Below are 26,633 nucleotides of genomic sequence, written 5' to 3'. Positions count from 1 at the left end.
CCCAAAGTGCTGGGATTACAGGCATGAGCCACCGCACCCGGCCTATTCACTGAATTCTTAAACTTGATTAATGTACTTTTAAGTTGGGGACTTGTTGATTGATTCTTCTATATAGTTTCTGATTTTCTGCTGAAATTCTCAGTCTTGTGTTTTAGATCTTTAAACACACTAAACATAGTAATTTTAGACCCTGTGTTGTATAGCTCATTATCTGGGTCCCCTGTGGCTCTGTCCCATCATCTGTTGCTTCTTTCGGATTTTGATCATGTTGCCTTGTTTCCTCAGATACCTTAAATAACTTTCCAACACTACATGAAAAGTTATAAAAATAACTCAAAAGATCAGTCCAGAGAGGGTTTACATTTGCTCTGGGTAGTGGCTGCAGCAAAGGGTCACCTGAATCCAGTTTTGGGAAGTGAGAAGATCCTAACTGCATCTGGTTTTTCTTCACCCTTACAATTTGGATATGGTCCTTGGGGTCACAACCCAATGTATGGTCAGTTAACTAGGGTTCCTTTCCCCTCCCCTGCTTCCTTGGAGAGTCTTGGTCTCCAGTTTTTGTCCCTCTAACTCAGCAGCAAGGCTGTTATAAGTGTTACTTAGCATCTCAGACTCTCAACCACCTTATCCTGAATTGGCATGTCTCCTATAAGAAAAGCAGCCCAAATGCTGAGCTCAGGTCTCTAAGTTTCATTCTGTCTTAGATCTTAGTGATGTTATTCTTCACTGTCTTTTGGTTCTCTGATGCCTTTAAGCAGATTTTAAAATACTATTTTGCCTGGCTTTTCTAGTTCTCTGATAATAGTTGGTATGAATGCACCACTAAAAGTTGGAAGTAGAAAAGTAGGTTTTAGGGAAAATTCAGTAAGGTTAGTGTTAGTCCAAACTGCACCATTTTGTAAGCTCCCCGCTATTTTGCAGACCTTGATCAAAGTAAAACATTTCACAGGGGTTCGGGCAGTGAGAAACATCCTGCCTAACCACCTGACCACAAGGCGGAAAAAGGCCCAACCTAAGAAATATCCCTATCATATCTTGCTGGGCAAAGTTCCAAGGAATACTACGATGACATCCCGCCACAAGGGCCAGAACCACCTCATCATGGGAGCATCTTATCAATATCCTGCCGGGCAGCAAGCCATACTGCCCAGACCCCTCTCACCCATGCCAATAAGTATGCCCAGCCTGTAAGCAGTGGTGGGCTCTGGCATTAAGCTGGTCCCCCACTTCTGTAGGTTTTATGCTGGACATTAAGTCTGCATTTGCTGTCAAGCTGCCCTCTTTCTGAGTCTTTTTTTAACTCTCACCTTCCCTTCAAAATCTAACAGTCAGTTTTTAATATATCAAGTGAAGATATCAAATAAGTGATATATATAGGTTCAGTGTAAGAAGAGAGGTTGGGTTAGGTACATATATTTGATCATCATCAATTTATTGATGATATTTCAAGTCTTGAAGTAGATGAGATTATCTATGGTGATTGCAGAAATACAAAGGGGGGCCTAGAACCAATTGTTGAGAAATTCTAAAATTTAGAGGTCAGGTAGAAGAGGAGAGGCAGCAAAGATGTTTGAGGAGTTGCTAGGAAGAAGAAAACAAAGATAATGTAATATCAGGAAAGTCCAAAAGAAAACACAAAAGCTGATTCAAGGAATGGTCAAATGTGTCAATTACTACTAGCTGGTTCGACAATAAAAAGGTCAATAGTGACCTTAATAAAAACTTTTTTTTTTTTAAATTTGGGGGAGTCATGGAGATGGGATCCAGATTGGAATGGTTTGACAAGTAAATGAAAGAGAAAACTTGGCCATGAATGAAATGGAGATATGGGAGCAGTTTGAGGAGGATGCAAGTTTAAGGGAAGGCATAACTTGGCATTATTATCACAGTGAAAATCTCTAAATAATTTAAAATTCACATTATTTGGGGGATAGTAGTCCAATAAATAATATCTATCAATGGAATTTTATGCTGTCATTAAAAGTGATAATTATGGCTGGGCACGGTGGCTCATACCTGTAATCCCAGCACTTTGGGAAGCCAAGGTGGGCGGAGCATGAGGTCAGGAGTTCGAGACCAGCCTGGCCAACATGGTAAAACCCCGTCTCTACTAAAAATACAAAAATTAGCCAGCATGGTGGTGCGCGCCTTTAATCCCAGCTACTCAGGAGGCTGAGCCAGGAGAATCGCTTGAACCCAGGAGGCGGAGGTTGCAGTGAGCTGAGATTGTGCCACTGCACCCCAGCCTGGGTGACAGAGCAAGATTCCGTCTCGGAAAAAAAAAAGCTGATAATTACAAAGTACTTTTAATGACATGAGAAAATATTTCTACATGACAAAGACATAAAGGTGTGCAGCTAGCAAATCTCAATCATGTAAATTAAATCATAAGTCTGAGATGTGAACTCAGAGTAATACAAAATCCTATCTTAGTAACTGTACTATATTACCTCCAAAAAAAGAATAACATACAAATCTCTTGAATTCATTAACTGAAAATTGGTCCAAAGAGTTTATCCTTTAACATTGTTAGAGTGAACTGGTCCACATACTAAATAAATGGAATATTAATAACAACTTAACTAGTACATTTCATATAATTTGAATGATTTCTAAAGAGAATACATTATTATAAATCTAGGGGGCTCCTACTGATTTCATTGGAAATTAAGTAAGAAGTAGAGGAAACTGATCTCTCAACTGATGTGGATTCATTGTTAATCCCCCTTACATGTATCTGTAAAATGTTCCTAAGCAAGAAGAGAATGAAAATAAAATTCAGATCGTATTATAAAAATTTTCTTCCATCTCCTTCTGATTTTAGTTCATATACCTTAAGACACTAGTAACTGGTAGTCCTGTTGGGTAAATCATTTTTCAGAAGCAGTAAATTCAGTTGAAAGAAATACATAATGAGTCAGATATATGCTTTAGTAGTCATATGCAGATTACCCTAACATTGCTCTTCCTGTGAATATTCACATGATAGATGGGATGAACCCTGCTCCTTTCACATATATTAAAAGGATATTTGAAAAGCAAGGAAAATATTTTATTGGAAAATATTTTATTAAAAGTTTTTTAAAGTTTGTGAATTGAAGTCTATGAAAACAAACTACTTGATACAAAAACATTCAGATTAGATGTTAAAATAAATCAGCACATTTGAAAATACTATAAATTATATTTCAAACAAATATATACACATTATGTTAACCTTCAACAGGATCCATTATGACTACTTAGAACACTGATATGTATATCTTTTAAGTATGTAAAAATTACATAGCTGTTAACTGTGTATGGCAATTCACCTACAACACATTTAAGAAAGCATTACAAAATTCATTATATAATAATTCTACAAATGTTTTCTCATATTTACCAAAGCCTACCAAAGTCCACAGGGCACAAATATTGGCCAAATAGTTCTTTTATCTTAGACATAAAGACGTTTTTGCTGTTTTTTAGAACCATTAAGATGGCTAAGAGAATCAACTTTATGGAGCTTAGCTGTTCTCAGGCATCTGAATGGGGGTGGGGAGAAGTCCTCAAGTTACAAGAATCACAGTTACTTTTTTAGGATAAAAAAATAAAAACATTGCATTTGATGACATTACAGTCAAAATGAGCTCTAATACAAATGTATATGGAGAGGTTGTGAAGAATAAATCGGATATCCCAGGGGAGGTTCTGCTGCTTGTACTGTAAGATTTCTTAAAAGTAGTGGATGAGCTTGTATACTATAACGTTCTTCATCATCGTTTGTAGCATAAAGTAATTCCCATGAAAGATTGGCCCACTGACCTCTAACAGCTTCAGGATTTAACTTTCCCACTTGGATCAATAATTCTTGAAGGCTAAGTACTCTCCCAGTGTAAATTCCCTTTAAAGGAAAAAAGGTAGGAGGAGGAGAAAAAGAAAAGAGATTACATTTAGGTCTTTCTATTTTATTCATAAACTTAGAGAAAAACTGCAATGTAACTAGGCAAACTTTTCCCAAGTTCAAAAAACAGAAAGTAGTGTTTTAAAATGTACACAAGTTGCTTGTATTCAGAATCAAGAATTACCTCTGCTCCCTTGGTTCTTTAAATAAAAGAAAAGTTTCCTGGCAGCCATCTCAATCACCATTAGGCAAAATCTTAGTCACTTCTCTTTGTCTGCCTTCTCTGATCTGTCGCCTCAGCGACGCATAGTCATAAATACTATTTGGTGGTGAATGATACAATAGGCTCTTTTTAAAGAAACAGCTTTGTTGAGATATAATTCACATTCCATATAATTCACATTTACTTACTATATGCAATTCAGTGGTTTTTATTATAGTCACAGATACGTGCAACCATCACCACAGTTAAGTTTTAAAACATCATGACCTCAAGAAGCATCCTTGTACTCTTTAGTTCTCACCATTCTATCTCCTCACTGACCATTCCCTAAGCAACCACTAACATACTTTCTATCTTTATAGACTTGCCTGTTCTGTAAATTTCACTTGAAATGCATCATATAATATGTGGTCTTTTGTGACTGATTTCTTTCACTTAGCATATTTTCAAGGTTCATCTATGTTGTAGCATGTATCAGTACCTTATTCCTTTTTATGGCAGAATAATATTCCATCATATAGATATACTAAAATTTGTTTTCAGCAATTGATGTACAGTTGGTTTGTTTCCACCTCATAGCAATTAAGACTAATGTTGCTATAAACATTCATGTACAAGGTTTCATGTGGATTTATGTTTTTATTTCTCTTAGGTATATATATACTTAGGGATAGAACTGCTAGGTCATATGTTAACTCTATGCTTAACTATTTGAGAAACTGCCAGAATGTTTTACAAAGTGGCTGTACCATTTTACATTCCCAAGAGCAGAAGAGGGTTCCAATTTCTCCACATCTTGTTAACACTTATTTTCAGACCTTTTGATTGTAGCCAACCTGTGTGTGTGAAGTATTATTTTATTGCAGTTTTGATTTGCACTTCCCTGATGACTAATTACACGAAGCACTTCTCATGTACTTATTGGCAACTTGTACATCCTCTTTAAAGAAATGTCTACATAGATCCTTTGTCCACATTAAAATCTATTTATCTTTTTATTATAGAGTTGTAAGAGTTTTTTTTATATATTCTAGTAACAGTCCCTTATCAGATATGGGCAAATATTTTTCCCATTCTGTGAGTTGTCTTTTTACTTTTTTGATGGTGTCCTTTGAGGAACAGAAGTTTTTACTTTTGATGAAGTCATATTTATCTGTTTTTCTTTTGTTTCTCATGCTTTTGGTGTCATATCTAAGAATCTATTGCCAAGTTTAAGGTCATGAAGATTTACCCTTATGTTTCCTTCTAAGAGTTTTATGGCTCTTATGTTTAGGTCTTTGATGTATTTTTGAGTTATTTTAAAAATATGGTATATAAAGTAAGGTCTGCAGTGGGTTGAATAGCATCTCTTTGAAGTTACCTGTGAATGTGACCTTATTTGGAATGGGTACTTTGCAGATGTAATTAAAGATTTAGAGATGAGATCATCCTGGATTTAGATGGGTCCTAAAGCTAGTGACTGACATCCTTATAAAAGAAAGTAGTAGTAGAATTGACACATGAGAGTATAGAGAATAAGGCCATGTAAATATGGAGACTGAGACTGGAGTTACTCAGCCATAGCCAAGGAATGTTAAGGGCCACCAGAAGCTGGAAGAGGCCAGGAAAGATTCTTTCCTAGAGCCGTTAGAGGAAGCGTGGCTCTACTGGCACCTTGACTTCAGCCTTCTAACCTTTAGAACTATGACAGAATACATTTCCATTTTTTAAAAAGTCACCCAGCTTGTGGTAACAATTGTTGCAGCAGCCCTGGGAAACTAATACTAGTAATCCAACATTACTCTTTTGAATGTTGCTATCGGAAGATGATTTCCCCAGTGAATGGTCTTGGCATCCTTGTTGAAAATTAGTTGGCTAAAGACCCATGGGTTTATTTCTGGATCCTCAATTCAATTCCACTGATTCATATGTCTATCCTTATGCCAGTACCATACTGTTCTGATTATTGTTTCATATAAGTTTTGAAACTTGGAAGTATGAGTCAGCCAATTTTCTTTTTCAAGATCGTTCTGGCTATTCAGGGTCTCTTGAAATTCCATATAAATTTTAGAAAATCAACTTGTCAATTTCCACAAAGAAGCCAACTGGAATTCTGAAAAGGACTGTGTTGAATCTGTAGATATATTTGGAGAGTACTAACATCTTAACAATATTATTTTGATTTATGAACATTGGATATTTATTTAGTTATTTAATTTTCTCTTTTAACAATGTTTTGTAGTTTTCAGAGTGTAAGCTTTGTACTACTACTGCTCAATTTTTCCTAAGTATTTTATTCTTTTTGATGCTATTTTAAGTGGGATTTCCTTAACTTCATTTTTGGTTTGTTCATTGCTAGTGTATAGAAATTCACCAGATTTTTGTATGTTGATCTTATATCTTGCAACCATCCTGAATTTGTTAATCAGTTCTAAGCTTTTTAGTTGATTCCTTAGATATTCTATACATTAAGATCATGTCTTCATTGTTCAATTCCCACCTATGAGTGAGAATATGTGGTGTGTGGTTTTCTGTTCTTGCGATAGTTTACTGAGAATGATGATTTCCAATTTCATCCATGTCCCTACAAAGGACATGAACTCATCATTTTTTATGGCTGCATAGTATTCCATGGTGTATATGTGCCACATTTTCTTAATCCAGTCTATCATTGTTGGACATTTGGGTTGGTTCCAAGTCTTTGCTATTGTGAATAATGCCGCAATAAACATACGTGTGCATGTGTCTTTATAGCAGCATGATTTATAGTCCTTTGGGTATACACCCAGTAATGGGATGGCTGGGTCGAATGGAATTTCTAGTTCTAGATCCCTGAGGAATCGCCACACTGACTTCCACAAGGGTTGAACTAGTTTACAGTCCCACCAACAATGTAAAAGTGTTCCTATTTCTCCACATCCTCTCCAGCACCTGTTGTTTCCTGACTTTTCAATGATTGCCATTCTAACTGGTGTGAGATGGTATCTCATTGTGGTTTTGATTTGCATTTCTCTGATGGCCAGTGATGGTGAGCATTTTTTCATGTGTTTTTTGGCTGCATAAATGTCTTCTTTTGAGAAGTGTCTGTTCATGTCCTTTGCCCACTTTTTGATGGGGTTGTTTGTTTTTTTCTTGTAGATTTGTTGAAGTTCATTGTAGATTCTGGATATTAGCTCTTTGTCAGATGAGTAGGTTGCAAAAGGGAAGGGGAACATCACACTTTGGGGACTGTTGTGGGGTGGGGGGAGGGGGGAGGGATAGCACTGGGAGATATACCTAATGCTAGATGACGAGTTAGTGGGTGCAGCGCACCAGCATGGCACATGTATACATATGTAACTTACCTGCTCATTGCGCACATGTACCATAAAACCTAAAGTATAATAATAATAAAATAAAAAAAAAAGAAATGCTTGGATTGTAGAGGTTTAACAATTGCCTGGTTTTCCTAATGCATACATTAATGTTGGTGCTTCTGTTTTTCATAAACAGATGTGATCAGACAGTTGCACTGACACTGGGTAGAACATAAAAGTGTGGAAAGCTGGTACAATCAAACTTTACTTGGTTGATGAGCATGTTGAATTTTGGAGCTCATATGAATAGATCCCTGGGTGAAAATAAATGCTGACTCAGTAATTTAAAACTATCCCTACACTTGAGCTTCATACAAAATTTAGTTGCTGTCTATTGGCTTTGAAAATTTTCTAGGCCTATAAGAGTCTAAGAAATTACAACCATGAAAAATGAACACATAGGAATCGACTTGATAAGGACTTATGATAGATTTTAGAGTTAGTTTAATTGTGGACCTATTCATGATTTAGTAGTGAGATATATATGCTTAGACATAAGATGCCAACTAAAATTATATTTGAAATGTGAAACAAAAGAAAATATTAATTGGTTAAGGAGATCCATTTTATTATACTGACAATTATATGTCATTTTATCCTTTTTTTTTCTTTTTCACACCACCAAATGCATCCTGAATACATTTACATGCGATAAGGAAAAGAATAACGTGAATTGCAATGCTATAACCAATTGAATTGTGCTCATATCAAAAGTGAAAAATAATATCCTTAATCGCACATTGAGTCCATTTAATGAGAAAGCTGACAAGTAGACTTTTTTTTTTGTTTAAAGTCCTAAAGATTTTACCAGTGTGACATTTGCAATATCTAATAAGTGCTTAACTTAAAAAATAACTGAGGATGAAGAATCTGTCAAAATGGGAGTTTCATTTAAAATGAAAAGAGAGGTACAGACTTTTAATATACAATTTCATGTTATTTGTATGTCAACTAATTAAAGTGATGTGATTATCCTTTCATTTAAAAAAAAAAAAAGATCATGTCATCTGTGAATAGAGATAATTTTACTTCTTCCTAATCTGAATGCCTTTTATTTCTTTTTCTTGCCGAATTACTCTGGTGTCTTAGCTCAGGCTGCTATAACTAAATACCATAGACTAGGTGACTTAAAGAAGAGACATTTATTTCTCATAGTTCTAGAGGCTGGGAAGTCACAAGATCGGGGTGGTTTCATGGCTGGGTTCTGATGAGGGCTATCCTCCTGGCTCATGGATAGCCATCTTCTTATTCTGTTCTACAGCAGAAAGACAGGAAGCTGTGGGTGTCTCTTCCTCTTCCTATAAGGGCACTAACCCCATCATGGGGCTCCATGCTCACGATCTCATCTAAGCCTAATTACCTCCCAAAGGCCCCACCTCCTACTACCATCAGGCTGGTCTCAAACTTCTGACTTCAGGTGATCCGCCTGCCTCAGCCTCCCAAAGTGCTGGGATTACAGGTGTGAACCACTGTGCCCAGGCTTATGTTAACCTTAAAAAAAAATGCTATTTCTCTTTCTTCCTGTAGATTCAAGAATCCAGAAATGAATTATCTGGATTCATTTCCTTTATCCAGTACAGCTTTGCCCCTACTGGCTTCCTTTGTGCAATTATTAGCAAATTACATTCCTATATGTTACAGGCCCAACAATACATGAATACATATCGTTTTAGGCTTCAACATATAAATTTGGGGCGTACATAAACATTCAGTCCATACCACCTGGCTAGAAGTTCTAGTACAATGTTTAATAAAAGTGGTAAGGGTAGACATTCTCGTCTTCTTGATCTTAGTGGTAAGCATCCAATCTTTCACCAATAATTATGATGTTCACTGTGAGTTTTTCATAGATGTTCAGGTTGAAGAAGTTCCCTTCTTTCTTATTTTGTTTTTACTATGAAAGGGTGTGGGATTTTGTTAAATAGTTTTTTTATATCTACCGAGATGATCATGTGGTTTGTGTCTTTTATTTTATATATTTTATATATTACATATCTATATATTAATAAAATATTATATATTTTATATATCATAGCACTTCCTGTGCTCAAGCAATCTTCCCACTTCAGCCTCCAGAGTAGCTGGGACTACAGGAACATACCACCATGTATGGATAATTTTGTTTATTTTTTTTTAGAGACAAGGTCTTACTATGTTGCCCAGGCTGGTCTTGAACTCCTGGACTCAAGTGATTCACCTGCCTTGGCCTCCCAAAGTGCTGGGATTACAGGCATTTTCTTAAATCCAATCTGATAATCTCTGCCTTTCATTTGGATTATTTAATCCATTCCCATTAATTTTATTACTGAAATAGCTGAATTTTGTCTGTCATTTTCCTTTGTTTTCTTTGTCTCATATCTTTTTTATCCCTCTATTCTTTCTTGACTTTCTCTCGTATTACGTGACTATTTTGTAATATGCCATTTAAATTTCTTTAATGATTATTTTCACTTTTTTTCTCAGTTATTTCCTCAATGGTTGACTAAAGCTTACTATCTGTCTTACAAGATTCAGCCTCAGATTTATACTAATTGTGGTGAAGCAGAAATACTACTCTTAAAACGTTCTAGTTCCTTTTCTTCCCTTCTGTGGTATTGTTATACATATCACATTATAAACGTTACAAATCCAACAGTACATAGTTATAATTATCACTTTACATAATTTTATGCCTTTAAAAGAAGCTGAGAGAAAAGGAAGCAAGTATACATTTATTGTGTTTGTTATATTAATTATTTTTATTTTTTAGAGACAGGGTCTTGCTCCATCACCTAGGATGGAGTGCAGTGGTGCAGTCATAGCTCACTATAACCTGAACACCTGGCTCAAGTGGTCCTCCCACCTCAGCCTCTCAAGTGGTAGCTAGAACTACAAATGCACGCCACCACACCTGGCTAATTTTTATTTTTTGTAGAGATGGGCTAGAGATGGGCTCTTGCTATGTTGCCCAGGCTGGTCTCAAACTCCTGGTCTCAAAGCAATCCTCCTGCCTTGGCCTCCCAAAGTGCTGGGATTATAGTCATAAGTTACCATGCCCAGCCTTGTTATGTTACCCTTCTTTTTTTTTTTTGAGATGGAGTCTTGCTCTTGTTGCCCAGGCTGGAGTACAGTGGTGCAATCTCGGCTCACTGCAACCTCCACCTTCTAGGTTCAAGCGATTCTCCTGCCTCAGCCTCCCAAGTAGCTGGGATTACAGGCGCCTGAGTAGCTGGGATTACAGGCACCCACCACCACACCCAGCTAATTTTTTTTGTAGTTTTAGTAGAGACAGGGTTTCACCATGTTGGCCAGGCTGGTCTCAAACTCCTGACTTCAGGTGATCCGCCTGCCGCGGCCTTCCAAAGTGCTGGGATTACAGGCGTGAACCACTGTGCCCAGCCTTATGTTAACCTTAAAAAAAATGCTATTTCTCTTTCTTCCTGTAGATTTAAGAATCCAGAAATGAATTATCTGGATTCATTTCCTTTATCCAGTACAGCTTTGCCCCTACTGGCTTCCTTTGTGCAATTATTAGCAAATTACATTCCTATATGTTACAGGCCCAACAATACATGAATACATATTGTTTTATAGAACTGCTTTTCAAATGAGTTAAGAGAAGAAATATGCCGTTTTACTGTTTTTTATAATTACACAGTTACCTTTATTGGTGCTCTTTGTTTTTGTGTGTGAATTTGAATTATTGTCTATGGTCACTTACTTTCAGCCTGAAGAACTCTAGTATTTCTTGTAAGGTGGGTCTGGTAGCAACAAATTCTGTTTTTGTTTATCTGGGAATTTCTTTATTTTGCTTTCATTTTTGAAAGATCACTTTGCTAGATATAGGGTCCTTGGTTAACCTTTCTGTTTTGGGTTTTTTTTAGGGGGCACTTTGAATATGTCATTCCATGCGTCTGGCCTCCATTGCTTCTGATGACAAATCAGAATTTTATATGACTTTCCTTAAAATGTACAAGTAGTTTTTACTTGGTGCTTTCAAGGTTTTCTCCTGGTCTTTGGATTTCCACATTTTTACTATGATGTATTTGCCTGCAGATCTCTTTGCATTTATTCTAAAGTTCACTGAAGTTCCTGGATGTGTGGATTAATGCTTTACAATAAATTTAAGAAGTTTCAGCCATCATTTCATCAAATAATTTTTTTTCTCCCTTCCCTCTCTCTCCTCTCCTTCTGATACTAAGTATATGTTGGAGCAGTTAATGGTGTCCCACGTTTCTCTGAAGCTCTCTTCCTTTTTATTCATTCTTTTCTCTTCTTTGGATTGCATAATCTCTATTGATCTAGAATCTTCAAGTTCACTAATTCTTTCTTCCGCCAGTTCAAATCTACTGTTGAGCCCCTCTAGTGGAATTTTTCATTTGGTTCTTTTTTATAATTTCTATCTCTATATACATTCTCTATTTGATGTGAGGTTGTCACCATACTGTCCTTTATTTCTTCAACCATTATTTCCTTTGGTTCTCTGAACATATTTATAATGACTACTATGAAATCTTTATTAAATCTGACATCTGTTCCCTCTTACAGGCAAGCCTGGTTGTCTGCTTTTTTCCCTCGATACATGGGTTAGACTTTCCCATTTCTTTGCATATCTCAACTTTTTGTTGAAAATTGGATATTCCAGATAACACTGTAGAAATTCTGGGTGCTGGTCCTCTTCAATCCTAACTCCAGGGCTTGTTATTATTATGTACTTGTTTGTTTAGTGATTGGCTGGCTTACTGTAGTGAAGTCAATCCCTGTCTGCTCCCTACCATCCCCTGCCCTGTTTGAAGTCTCAGATATGGCCTCTCATAGAGTACAGCCAAACTGCGAATGCACACAGTTACCTTGGGATGGTTTTGGCAGGGCTATCTTGTCTGTTAAGTGTTCATACCCAGCTATTAAGCTCCACCGATTGCCAGCTGGTTACTCTATGTTTTCAACAAAGACCTGGGGCATAAATTGCTCCACAGACTGATCCAATTAAACGTGAACTCCTTGAAAGGAATAGCTTTTGATGTGTTTGAGATTTGTTCTGATCCCAGGAAGGCTCTTTGCTCTTTCTTCCCCTGAAAAAAATCTAGCCAGTTTACAGTTTAGCTTAATGAACCTACCAGTCTCCTAAACATTAGTCTGCACCACAACCTCCACCATTTATGTTGTTTTCTTTTTTTGACACTATCATAAAACAGCAAGTCCTCCACTGTTTTCAAGAACATTTTGGGCTTTAATGTGTCTATACTCTGTTGCAGATAAATCAGTTCCTCTGGGAAGAAGAGATTCAGAGCTTTTGTTGTTGTTAATAATAATTTGCTTCACCCACTGGGCAAAATCTCTGAGCCAGAGTTCTGGGCGATGGCATGCTTCTCTCTTGAGCGACACTTCTGCTTTAGGAGATAAGCACTTGGTGGAGGGAAGGAGTAGCCTCAGGTCTCTCCAGCTTGCCTCTCCCAGCATAGGACCTCCACATTATGAGTGGGCAAGAGTGATCAAGGCCCCAGTATTTTCAGTGGCACCACAGCCAAGATAAAGCCTCCATCCCGTAAGTGCAGTTGGCCAGAAGGGAATCTTTACTTGGACATCACATGCCTGGAATCCAGCCTCAGCAATAGGTAGCTGGGACAGGATTAAAAATGTTGAACTCCTGCCCTTCCTAGGAAAACAGTCCTCCAACTGGGAGCTAACAGAGAAGAGAGCCTACGTTCTGGGTTGTACCAGTCTGAGGGGAGATTCCATCTTGCTGAGGTTCAGGTAGGGTAGGTCTTGGTTCAAATACTGCAGTCTCTTGCTATTCTCACTGGGTTTTAGCAGATTTCTTTGAATAAATGTGTGTTCATTTGCTGTATGCCCTTAGGAGACTTTCTAAGACTTTAAATGGTTATTTAAAAAATAATAATTTTCATCAGTTTCACTGGGGAGTGCATTTGCAGAGCTCCTCAAACCATAACACCAGACAGACAAAACCATGATAAGCTCATAACATTGAATCTTTCATATTGTGTACACTTGATGACATTTTAAATGCAATAAGAACAAGTACTAAATCTTAAAGAGTCATCCCCTATTTTAAGTCTCTGGATTTTCACAGGTTAGGTTTGCTTCAATAGAGTATAAATGTCAGCAAAATACTTTGCCACTTACAAATAAATTTTTCTAGGAGTCAAATCCAAGTGATGATTCATACACTTGAACACAGGAATACAATCCATTTAATCAAATATGTTATAGCATACTACACATACTTAGCTCTTATAGGTCAGGCATTGCACTATGGCTACACAACATTTTTAATTGGCTCCTCTTCAGCTGGCAAAAGTAGAGAAATCAGCTATTCTAGAGTTCATCTAGCTTAGCCATAAAAGTCATGATTACAAATGCCTTAAAACTATAATTAATATATCACAGCTATAATGTTATATCATTTATCACTTAGTTCAAATACTTTATAACTGATATCCATTCTTTAAGGTTAGTATATATAAGTTGAAAAATTTTTTAACCTTACCATATTAGAATCATACCCCAGAGAAAACAAGTATGGCTTTTCTTGTAAAATTGCTTCCTTCCACTTTTCATCAGATACCAAACCAATGTACCAGTCACGTTCATATTCTTCAAGGCACTTAATCAGTTCTCTAAAGTCTTCTATTGGACCTAAACTTGCTTTATCAATCATTAGTTTCAGAGTATACCTAAAAAAAATGGAGAACCGAAGAATTTTAGAATATTTGCTGTCAACTTTAAAGATCAAATAGACTTTGTTAAATCAATATTTTAAGACATTGAACTGAAATCATATCTATTTCAGATAAAAAGTGGAGGAAGAAATGATGCAGTTAAGGTGAAGAAATCAGAAAGCCATTAAAAAAATAGGTTTTCCATATAAACAATACCAAAGGAAGCACAAATTAAAGTGTACCCTTGATATAATCACACCACACATGAAACATTTTTTTCATTTTGAAGAAAGTAAATTTTAAAAAACTAGAAACGAATAACTGTCTTCTTGTACGTGATTTAGAAAAATCAGTATTTTTCCACCAATGTTATAAGTTACATATGATCAAAATGGATTACCTGAATGCTTTCAGTGCTAGTTGAAACAGTTCTGGCTTTTCTGTGAGCCAGTCCAAAGCAACAGACCAAGGCAAAACACCACTGTAAACTCTCAATATATGACCAGGACTAGGAGCCATATTGTCTATTCCAAATAAACTAAAATAACAAGTCATTACTGTATGAACATAAAAGTCTTTTAAAACTTTGTCCTTGGCAATTTCTTCCGGGACATTTGAGGCCTTCTCTTCCGAATGAAAACATTCCAACTGCCTTAAAACAAATTGGTACCAGTCTTCTGGAAATAACGAGCTCATCTCCTTCATTTTGGAACTGAGTATACAGCTAGTCCTCCACTCTGCGGGTAAGCAAACTAAGTGAGAATGTGAACAACTGAACTCCATGAGAGGAATACATGGCATGTCCTCTTGTTTTCCTCTGTCAACAGCAGGGTATCCTAATAGAACTGCTTTGTAAAGATCGGTTTCAGGAACAGTGCCTGTAGAATGATCACCAACCCTCTGTGATTCTACTGATCCTGGAATAAACAAATTTGTACCTGGCAAATCTTTCAACTGATGTTTTTCTTCTATTACTTTTTTGATAGTTGGCTCGTCATCAAAAATATTATCATCAGACCAGTCATTAGAAGTTTCTGAATTTAAACTATGTATGTCTTCTGGGGATTTGGGAGGTGGCGAAGTGTTCAAAGCAGGCAAGATTAGAGGTGCTTTCCCTTTATTTTCAGTGTTGTGAACATTCTCTTTTATGCCAGGCCTTTTGGAGCAGTATTGAACAAGTATCCACACAAGTACTTTAATCAGGTCACCTTTAAATTCTTTTAAGTTTTCATGAGAATCAATTATGCCTGATAGAACACTCCTGGCATCAGAATATAATTTCACAGGCAAAACAGTACAGGGTGTCAAGACATTTCCAAAGTGTTCATTAAGGGAACATACTCTTGTGTATTCTTGCTCAAAAGCATCTTCAAAAACTTCATCAACTCTGCGAGCTTCTGCAGTATGACAGGATGTTTCCTGCAATTCTAACCCCTAAAGAAGAAATAAAAAGTACTTGAGTTTATAATCATTTATTACATGATATACAGCAACTAGTCTTGTAAATGCCCACAGATTCTCATCACAAAAATATGGAAAATAACAAAAACAATTTCTTTAACTCAAGAGCAACATCTTGACTTAAAGTTAATGGCACTTAACACATTTGATTCTGGATAGAGATTAAAAATAACGTTACTATTATTTTTGAAAATATTACAGAAATTCTACTAGAAATTGGGCAAATTTATTAGGTATGAATATAATTTTAAAAGACTATAATCATAGTTAAGAGTGAGCCACACAGTAAAAACTTTTAAATTATAATCCTGGAGGAGAAAAAAAGCAAAATTAGAATTATACAGTATATACAGTAGTATTAAATGCTTTCCATCCCACTTTATGAGACTAATAGCATTATTCAATGTATGGCTATGCCAGAATTTATTATTCTCCTGTTCCAGATTTATAACATCAGAATGCAGATTTGCTTCTTTGATTACTTTGGTTACTGCTATGTCAGTAGTGCCTAAACCAGTATCTGGTACACAGTGGGTATGCAACAAATATATGCTGAGTGAATGAATATTATCAATATATCCTTACATAAATTTTAAACACCTTTTGATTACCTCCTTAGAAGGAATCACTTGACAAGGATGTATCAGGTCACTATTTACTATTATAATTGCTACTGCTTATTTAAATATTTAAATATTGCTTATTTATATATTTTTACAAAGCTGTCAGTGCCTTCAGAACTTGTTTTTAAGTCACAGCTCCACCAGGTGCTGGCACACAACTTGAGCAGGTCACCTACCCTCTCTGAGATTTCTTTTTCCTCTGTTTCAAAGGAAAATAATCCTAGTGTATATGGTTGTGAAGGTTGCATGTTTTGTAAATTTTAAAGTATTAATATAATTGTTAATAGACGGCATGGCCTAACCCAGCTTGTGTCAAAAAAAGACAGACAGAAAAAAAGAGTACCACCAAAAAGTATATTTTTAAACCACATATGTCACAGACCACAAAGGATCAATCAACATTATTAGGTATTATTAAACCATATCATTTTTAAATAGAATAAAATTAAGTAATCAAAATATCCTCAATATTTTTTGTCTTCCGGTATGGGTTAGACTAGAGCAGAGGTTCTCAATCTGTAGGTGAGTCAGCATCACTCGGAGCGCTCTTTGAAATAAAGATTGCTGAGCCCACCCCTAGAGTTTCTAACTTGGTAGGTTCAGGGTAGGGCTCAAGAATTTTCACTCCTAACAAGTTCTCAGGAAATATTACTAATACTAGTCTGGGCACTGCATTTTGAGAACCACTGGACTAAAGAGACAGCTTTTTAGTCACTAGCGATTTTATCCAATCTGTGCTAGTACAAAAAATTCACTTACTATTCATTATACAAAACAAAACAAAACAAAACATTTGTTAAAGGCCTATTCTGTGCCAGGCACTGTTTCAGGGGCTTAGGATGTATTCCTGAATAAAAACAAGAGATCCCTGTGCTTGTGATACTACTTATAAAGTGAGGGACATGGGTAATCACCAGTAAAACTAATCAGTAAATTACATAGTTTGTGAGAAGGTATAAGTACTATAAAAATAATGAAAAAGTAAAGCAAGGCAAGGGGGCTTGGGAGTGCTGGGATAAGAGTGGGAGTATAATTTTAAATATGATGGCCGTAGGAAATCTCACTGAGGAGGTGACATTTGAGCAAAGACCTGAAAGTGGTGAGGGAGGGAGTTAGATGATTATATGAAAGTAGAGTGTTTCAGCCAGAGGGAATAGCCAGTAGGCTGGAACGGAGTGAGAGGGTTAAAGCAATAAAGGCCAAAGAGGGAATAGGAAGCCTGACCATTTAGAGCCTGGCTTTTACTCTAAATGAAAGAAGAGATCCACTGCAGGGTTTTGAGTACAGAAGTGAGATGGTTTGACTTAGATTTTAAAGATCATTCTGGCTGACAGTATACTGTAGAGGCACATAGGTGGAAGCAGGATGACCAATTAGGAGGCTATTTCAATTATCCAGGTAAGGGATCAAGGTAGCTGGGATCAAGGTGGTAAAAAGAGATGGGATACAGAATATGGTTTATAGGTGGAGCCCATAGGATTTCTTGTGGGACTGGGCGTGGGAGTATACAAGTAAAAAAGGAGTCAAACATGACTAGTATTTTTGGCCTGAACAACCAGGACAGAGTTGTCAGCAAGGACTACTAGGCTCTGGGACACCCTCGTGTTAAAAGGTCAAAGAAAAGAGAAGGAACCACAAAGTAGAGAAGTAACCCATGAAACAAGTGAAAAGAAGAGAACACCTGTGTAAAATGCTGCTGATGGTTCGAATAAGACTGGTTCTGAGAGTTGATCACTGGACTTAGCAACGTGCCAGTCACTAGAGACCTTGACAAGAGCAGGTTGGGTGGAATAGTAGGGTCAAAAACCTAGAGTAAGTTGAAGATAGAATGGAAGAAATTAAATTGGAGATACAATTATAAGCAGCTCTAATAAGGCCATTTTGCTCTTCAAGGAAGGAGACAAATAGGGTATAGCAGGTAGGGGCAGTAGGATTAGAAGATAGTTTTTATTAAGTTGAGAATGCTTAAATGATATAGGAGTTAAAAAACATTACTGATTCACACTTTTGAGATGCTCAACTAGACAGAGATAACAAGAATAGGACTGGAAGAAAAGGAAGCAGGTATATTTTGCTACCATGCTCTATTATACAATTAACATTAGTCCACCTATCAACATGTGCTTATTGAAATGTACTTTAAAAATCCCTAGGTGTTTTCACAGGTAATTGAAAAGATATTCTTCTTTCAAATTGAGTGTTTGATGTGACCATAACAGGTAAAATTTTACACATGAACTATAAAAATACTAGAGATGTTTTAAATGCACACTGACCTTAATGTTAATACAGCAGTAAGTATAGCCACATTCCAGAATCATTATCCATATTAAACGATCCTGAAAACGCCCCAAGTAATGAGATCCAGGTAGGAGGAGACCTACAACAAATTAGAAAAAACAGAAAATCTATTCAAGCTTCTTTTATTTTGCCATGTGAATCTTCAAAACTGAAAAGACATCTAGAACTGATTCACGACTCCTACCCTCTCACTAGGTCAAGAACAGAAATAACTATTCACTGCGTATCAGGAGGCATTAAATTAACTCTTTACAAGAGCAGCTGGAACAGATAATCTACAGGTGATACTACATAAAAATTCAAGGATTTTCCAGAAAAACAAATTAGAAGTTGTTGTATACAATCTTAAATACATGTTAATTATATTAGGAAAAGTATTGAGTTTATAAAAGTCAGCTTGACAGTCATGACTTAAAATATTTTTGACATTTTTATGCATGCATATAAACATATAAAAGTGTTTTGTGGTTTAAAAATGTACATAAAATGCTATACACTGTACAAATACTTTTTAAATTTAGTTTTTCTCTAAATACTTTTATTAATGAGATTTGCCTGCATCTATGGCAAAGAGCTAAAATTTATTATAACTGCTGTCGAAAATACATTGTATCAATTTAACTGAATTTGAGTATTCATTTCCTTACTGATAAACTTTTCAGATGTTTCCAACTTTTCACTATTGTAAATAATGTTGCAGAAATTACCTTTGGGCCAGTCGGCTTGTACAACATGTGGTTCAGAACAGTGTTAACATACCAGAACCGACTACTATTCTTCAAAAGGTCTGCTTATATGGTTGGTCCTTGTCTGGCATCTGGGTACCCCCTACCTGATAAGACTCTCGTATTGTGTCTAACTGTACAAACAATATAGTATACACTGAACACCTGCTCTCCTTTTGGGATTCTGGAGTATTGGTATATGCTAGGCAGACAGCGCCTGCATGACCAGCCTGCAGTAAAAGCCCTGGGCATTGAGTCTCAAATGAGCTTCTCTGGCAGTCAACATATCACACATCACAACTTGTTGCCAGGGAATTAAGTACATTTTGTGCAACTCTGTGCAACTCCTGGAGACTTGCACCTGGTCTCTTTTACTCCTTATGATTTTTCCCTTTGCTGATTTTTCTCTGCATCCTTTTGGTGTAATAAATCTTAGCTGTGAGTCCTCCTAGTGAACCATCAAACCTGGGATAGTCTTGAGGACCCCCAAAACACATGTACTAGAATTCCTCTAGAACTGGAATCACTAAATCACGGAATCTAAAATTGGAATCCCTGAGCCATGGGATATATACATCTTTATTACAGACTACCATTTAACTCTTCAAAGTGGTTGTACAAATTTACATTTCCTTCCAGAAAGGTCTGAAAGTTCTTGTTCCCCATGCCCTAGCCAGTACTTGGTAGTGTCAAATTGTTTACATTTTTGCCACTCTGATGTATGTGAAATATTATCTCATTGCTTTTTTCCCCACCAGAAAATACTTTTTAACACACTTCTTGGTTGAGTATAATTGGTTTGATAATAAAGTCTAATTTTTATCTAATTACTATTTCTGATGGGAGTTTAACCCCACAGGTGTTTTAAAAAATAAAACAGCATTACATAATGAAAATTAATTACCACTGGATAAAAGTATTGTAAGTATAGACTATTTTCTATAAGACAAATGATTATTCATAAAACATCTGTAGTACAAAGATAAAATATTTTTTCTCATAAATCATCTCACATAATAATTAGAAAAGTTCAACCTGAAGTAAGCATTTTATTAAAATTCTAATCTTAAATTGTTACTCTGCCTAGAATGAGTTTGTCAGAAAGTTATCTGTCATTTTAAAAACAAGTTTCAGGGGTTAAAGCACATGGCAGGAGATGACACACTAGTGTCATCAACTTATACCTTATCTAAAACCAACCTTGAGAAGCACAATACAGTTAAAATTTACAGTTAGTGTTTGACAAAAGCATTAAAACTCATAACATTAGTTTACTGTCATCAAAAACCTATTATCTTGCTAATAACTGCATAGCATTTCATTTTGGGAGGCTACCTTACCTACTGATCACTGACCAAAGTTTTTATGCTATCTTGTCCAGACTGCTTAAGTCTCTATAACTCATAAAGTATGAACAAAACTCCGTCTGCTCCTCAAGCTGATATTATGTAAAGCTAGTTTTCACTAAACTTTATGAATGTATGCTACTGCATTTACTTGACATGAATTCATTATAAATTCACGAAAATCTTCGGGGAAAGGTGTTTCCATGTTTCAATGGTGCATTGTAATCTGAATTTATTCAAGAAAACGTAGTTAAAAAATTATCAAATCACCTTAATAAAAATTTCTCTGAGTATTTTTATTTTGTAACTTAATTTAGATGAAAACAAGGAGCAGGAGATAAACTTCTAATTTCATATTTAGTCTTTCTGCCTACACATCAAATTGTTATGGTTGTTATGCTATCTTATGGTTGGATAAAAAGATTGTTTTCCTGTTTGTTTTTTTTTGTACTTTAAATACATTAGTGAGAAGTTCTTGAGCACAACCCATTTACTTACCTAAACTTCCAGCTGCCATTGCAGTCTGCAGTACAGCAGTCAACCTGGGCACCATTTGGTAGTAGTACACTGTATCTGCACACACACAGGCTGTGGTGCCCGCTGCTCCTGGCCAACTCTGAATAGGTCGGGGAAACCCCACCAAGAACACAGGAAGGGTGAAAAGAGGGAGTAAGGGAGAAGAGAGTAGTGTAGAAAAAACTATGATGGCCAACACGAATGGAGAAAAGACAATGTTGAGTATACACAAAGTGGCAGTTGTTTTTCGACGTTGTTTTTTCTCTGTCCATGACGTCAAAAGCACAGTCACGGCAAACTGCAATTTAGAGACGAACTGAATCAAACGATCACGTATGATACCAACCTGTAGAAATGTAAAAATTATTTTTATTTATTCTTAGAAGATTTTTCATGAATTTTCAAGATCATATAAGAAAGACTATACAGTAATTTTATTATTGCCCCAGTATTTTTGAAGAAATAAATCTTATTCTTTGATTTTTTGTTAATTTTCTCCAACCTCATAATTAATAAACAAGACTACATTTTAAAGTTTGGACTTTCTTAAAAAAAAACAAAACAGTAACACTAAAGAGAGCTGACAGTGTACTAACTATGCTTTCAGGTTGAACCACTGTAGGCCACGAATTAGATAATGCAGAAATTGACAAGTTCCTAGAAAGACACAAATTACTAAAACTGGCTCAAGAATAAATAAAAAATCTGAATAACCTACAAAAAGAGATTGAATAATTTAAAAACTACCCACAGAGAGAAGCTGAGGCTCAGATGGCTTCAATACTACAAAATATTACATACCACAAAACATTTCAGATACATATTGAATACTACAGAACATTTATGAATAATCAATACCTATCCTTCACCAACTTCTACCAGAAAACAGAAGAGTATGAAACACTTCCTAACTCATTTTAGGGGACCAGGCAATGATATCACAAGGAAAGAAAACTAAATAAACACACCCCTCTGCCCGCCTCAGCCTCCCAAAGTGCTGGGATTAAAGGTGTGATCCACTGTGTCTGGCCAGAGGAGGATATGTTCTAAGAAATGTGTTCTGCAGTATCTTGAAGTATTAAACATGGAGTTCCTACATACAACCAGAAATTCCAGTCCTAGGTATGTATACCCAAGATAAATGAAAACATATGTTCACAAATAACGAGACTCATCATTGAGTGAATATTACAGACCGTACATACACAAACCTAGGTGGTATAGCCTACTACATACCTAGGCTATATGGTATAACCTATTGCTCATAGGCTACAAACCTGTACTGAATGTTACAGTACTCGATATCGTAGGCAACTGTAACACAATGTTAAGTATTTGTGTATCTAAACATTGAAATTGTACAGTAAAAATACATTATAAAAGATAAAAAATGGTATACCTGAATAGAGCACTTACTATGAATGGGGCTTGCAGCACTAGAAGTTGCTCTAAGTTAGTGAGTGAGTGGTGAATGAATGTGAAGTCCTAGGACATTACTATACACTACTGTAGATTTTTAAAACACTGTACTCTTAGTACTCTAAATTTATTTTTAAAATATTTTTTTTAAAATATTTTTCATTCTTCAACAATAAATTAACTTCAGCTTACTATAACTTTTTTATTTTATAAATTTTCTTTTTTACTTTTTGACTCTTTTGTAATGACACTTAGCTTAAAACACATTGTACAGCTGCTCAACATTTTTTCTTTATATCCCTATTCTATAAGTTTTTTTCTATTTAAAAATTTTTAACTTTTAAAACTTTTTTGTCAAAAATAAAGATACAAAAACACATATCAGTCTAGGCCTACAGAGGGTCAGATCATTAATATTACTGTCTTCCACCTTCACATCTTGTTCCACTGGAAAGTCTTCAGGGGTAATAACATACATGGAGCTGTCATCTCCTATGATAACAATGCCTTCTTCTGGAATACCTCCTGAAGGACCTGCCTGAGGCTGTTTTACAGTCAACTTTTTTTTTTTTAATATGTAGGAATATACTCTAAAATAATAAAAAGCACAGTAAATACATAAACCAGTAGTTGCTTATTGTCAAGTATTGCATACTGTACACAATTGTATATGCTACACTTTTGCATGACTGGCAGCCCAGTAGGTTTGTTTACACCAACATCACCACAAACACGTGAGTAATGAGCTACCCTACAAGGGCTATACCACTAGCTGATAGGAATTTTTCATCTCCATTATAATCTTATGAAATCACCGTTGTATATGTGGTCTGTCATTGACTGAAACGTCCTTATGCAGTGCATGACTGTACTGATACATGCTATAATATGAATGAACCTTGAAAACATAAAAGTGAAAGAAGCCAGATGCAAAAGATCACACGCTGCAGAATTCCATTCATGTGAAATATCTAAAATATGCAAATCCATAAAGACAGTAGATTAGTAGCTGCTGGGACTACAGTGGGTAGTAGGTGAGATGGAGAGGGGGAATGGGAAATAACAGTTGAGGTTTCTTTTTGGGATGTTGAAAATGTTCTAAAATTAGATTGTGGTGATGACTACAAAACTGAATATATACCACTAAATGGATAAATATTATAGTATGTAAAATGTATTTCAGTAAAGCTGTTAAAAGACACATTTACCAGTAAGAGTCTGATTCCTGTATCCAGGCTTCTGTTCCACCATATGTCTGTACTGGAGATCAAGTGTACTGTTGATACAATGACTGTCTCCAATAAAGCATTTTCTGTATTCTGCCATACCTGCAGTATACAAATTATCCATTTTTATCAGGTAGAATTAGATAATCTAAGCAAACTATTAAACAAGATTACAATAAAACTTAGCAATAGGAAAATACTATTAAACACATATTAGGATTACCATTCTAAAGGCTCTTGTGAATCCAATACAGACAGACACTGAGTGGAGCCCTTGTAAGGAACTGTCCAATGAAAGAAATGCTATCATGGCAAAAGGTGATACTAAAACAAAACAAAAAGAGAGAAATTTAATTAAGGCAAAATAGCTCCTTTCTACCATATTTTATTCTGGCAAATATACATTTTTTATGAGCACATTTAAGCAATGAACTAAAAAAGCCAATAAACAAAAAACCAAAACATAAAAGAAAAAACACTTGTATGTGGTATAATACCACACAAATATGGGAATTCAGTAATATTTTTGAATACTTCCAGGATATGATTTGTAACACAAGGTTAATAGACTTTATCTTCTTACCTAAAGTTAGCAAAATCCGTCTGACAATACCAATCTTCATGAGCCTAGTTTGCTTCTCAAAGAATACAGTCACAGTTTGCACATCCTTCGGATAAAAGGGATTTCGGAAAATTCCAATGATATATACACTTTGAATTTCTCTAAGTATCCACAGTATTATAAGTAATATCATTAAACCATAGCCCACAATAGCCTGGGAACTGCTTTTAGAAATCTGTGAGAAGCCAGCAAAGTGATGAAGCAAACTAGTTTCTAAAAGAGCCAAGACTAATATAATGATGTAGAAAAGGCATTTCTTCCATGAAAAATGTTTTTCTGGACCACTGGGTAAATCCTTAGATTTGGCTCCAATTTTGTGACCCATATCACTTAAGTTCAGACTCAGCAAGAAACCAAATCCAGTCATGAAAAGAATCACACCAACAGTGCTTGGAATGAAATATGATGTTATAGCTGTTCCAGCAGACATGATGAACATTACTAATAACCTGTACAGAAAAAAAAGAAAAAAAGATTTACTTGAAAAGAAAAATGTTCTTTAAGAATGTTACATACAACATCAATATTTAAAAATAAATACCGTAAGTGGGTTGACATAGATGAGCCTCCAAGGCCGAACTCTAAAACCTGCTCCATTGCCCATAAGAAAAGTGCATCGGGTGGGGGCAGAGTCCCAAGTGCCCACAGAAAGGGTAAAAATACAAACAAGATGTGTAAAATCTGATTCACTTGTTCTAGAGCTGGCATATTTACCATAAACCTATAAAAAAAGAACATTTAAATCACACAGAATATATAGAAGAGGATCTTTTAAGAAAAAGCAAAGCAACACAGAATAACAACACACTCCCTTCCAAAAAAAAAAAAAAAAAACCACACACACACCACAGAAAAGTCTTAGTCCCAACTTACAAATGATCAATACATAAGTGTGACAAGTGTCCTTCTACAACAGCAACTACCCTACACAATTGTGTACAAGCTTAGCATTTAGAGACTATGTTAATTCAAGTGTGCAAAGGAGGAGGAAGTAATTAAAAGCCATCACTGAGTAGTAAGAAAACTGAATACAGGAATTTGTAAAACTGAACAACGGAGGCCACAGCAAAAACATTTCTCCCCTAAATGTCTAAACTACTACATTGGCTGAAATTCTACCAATGATTCTTCAGAGTTTTAAAATTTTATAATTTAAAATTTCAAGTAACTTTGGAAAGTCAAAGCCTTACTCACATTCATACGTTAGCAGCTAAGAAAGAGGGAAAGCTCTTCTCTTCCTCTTTGTCTTGTACCATCCCGCTCCCGGGACCCAGAATTTAACATTAGAATGGTTAATATCAGAAATGAGCAACTCAGGTTATGATGTATCTCTGCAGCTTAACCTAAGAACTTAACTAGCATTTACAACACTGTTCCATTTTGTATAAGCAGTGGTATGAATTTGAGAACACAAACTTGCACATTACAATCTCCTCATAAAGTAGTGACTACTTCTACCTTAAGTGGAGAAACTCAAACTTGGCACAGCACTTAACAGTTAAATGTACCATCATCAAACTGCTTCTGATAATTTAATCTTAAAGCACAGAGTATAAACATTATCAATATATTACAAATTTTTTTAAAATAATGCTAATGAACACTGTGTCCAGAGACCAATAAGGTCAGAGTACTTCTGGGGTTCCAAAGATAACATTCAAAAGAGACAACTAAATCCCAAAACTTATAGCATAATTGTACTTGAATACCCGAACTACTGGAAATCCAAGTTGAGGAGAAAGACAATTTCTGGGGCCAGGCGCAGTGGCTCACGCCTGTAATCCCAGCACTTTGGGAGGCCGAGGCGGGCAGATCACCTGAGGTCAGGAGTTCGAGACCAGCCTGGCCAATGTGGTGAAACCACATCTCTACTAAAAATATAAAAATTAGCTGGGTGTGGTGGTGGGCGCCTGTAATCCCAGCTACTTGGGAGGCTGAGGCAGGAGAATCGCTTGAACCTGGGAGGCGGAGGTTCCAGTGAACCGAGATTGTGCGATTGCACTCCAGCCTGGGCAACAAGAGCGAAAATCCATTTCAAAATAGTAGTAGTAGTAATAATAATAAGACAATTTCTGAAATAATTATCCACTTACGTATATGTTGACAGACCCAAAGCAAATGTACAGCAATTATGGATATAATATAGTAACGCCATTGTATGTTTGCTCACATAGATGTCAGGAGTATGCCAACTAATGTGCTCTGCCTCATAATGTATGCCCTTCAAATATATATATATATTTTTTTTTGAGACAGAGTCTCACTCTGTCCCCAGGATGGAGTGCAGTGGT

The 26,633-nt window shown here is 36.0% G+C and overlaps 1 protein-coding gene across 3 annotated transcripts in view; it reads right to left on the bottom strand.

The window, feature by feature from the left end:
- Window positions 1-3,050: 3,050 nt before the first annotated feature.
- The window catches only part of PCNX4 (pecanex 4), a 47,215-nt gene continuing 23,632 nt past the window's right edge, over window positions 3,051-26,633 (bottom strand). For 2 of the 3 annotated variants that reach the window (XM_054447576.2, XM_054447578.2), the window contains 9 exons: window positions 24,884-25,063; window positions 24,304-24,791; window positions 23,944-24,044; window positions 23,703-23,822; window positions 21,058-21,421; window positions 18,464-18,567; window positions 14,504-15,537; window positions 13,932-14,118; window positions 3,051-3,886 (listed from right to left, as the gene is read on the bottom strand). In XM_054447576.2, the coding sequence (XP_054303551.1) occupies window positions 3,635-3,886; window positions 13,932-14,118; window positions 14,504-15,537; window positions 18,464-18,567; window positions 21,058-21,421; window positions 23,703-23,822; window positions 23,944-24,044; window positions 24,304-24,791; window positions 24,884-25,063 (2,830 nt within the window). In that variant the 3' untranslated portion in view covers window positions 3,051-3,634. Of the gene's footprint in view, window positions 3,887-13,931; window positions 14,119-14,503; window positions 15,538-18,463; window positions 18,568-21,057; window positions 21,422-23,702; window positions 23,823-23,943; window positions 24,045-24,303; window positions 24,792-24,883; window positions 25,064-25,536; window positions 26,257-26,633 lie in introns of those variants that run through there. The other variant, XM_054447577.2, reaches the window with a different exon arrangement.

This window comes from Pongo pygmaeus, chromosome 15, assembly GCF_028885625.2.
Source record: "Pongo pygmaeus isolate AG05252 chromosome 15, NHGRI_mPonPyg2-v2.0_pri, whole genome shotgun sequence".
Lineage (NCBI taxonomy): Eukaryota > Metazoa > Chordata > Mammalia > Primates > Hominidae > Pongo > Pongo pygmaeus.
Note: the sequence above shows the minus strand (reverse complement) of the source record. Positions and strands in the feature narration are given on the sequence as shown.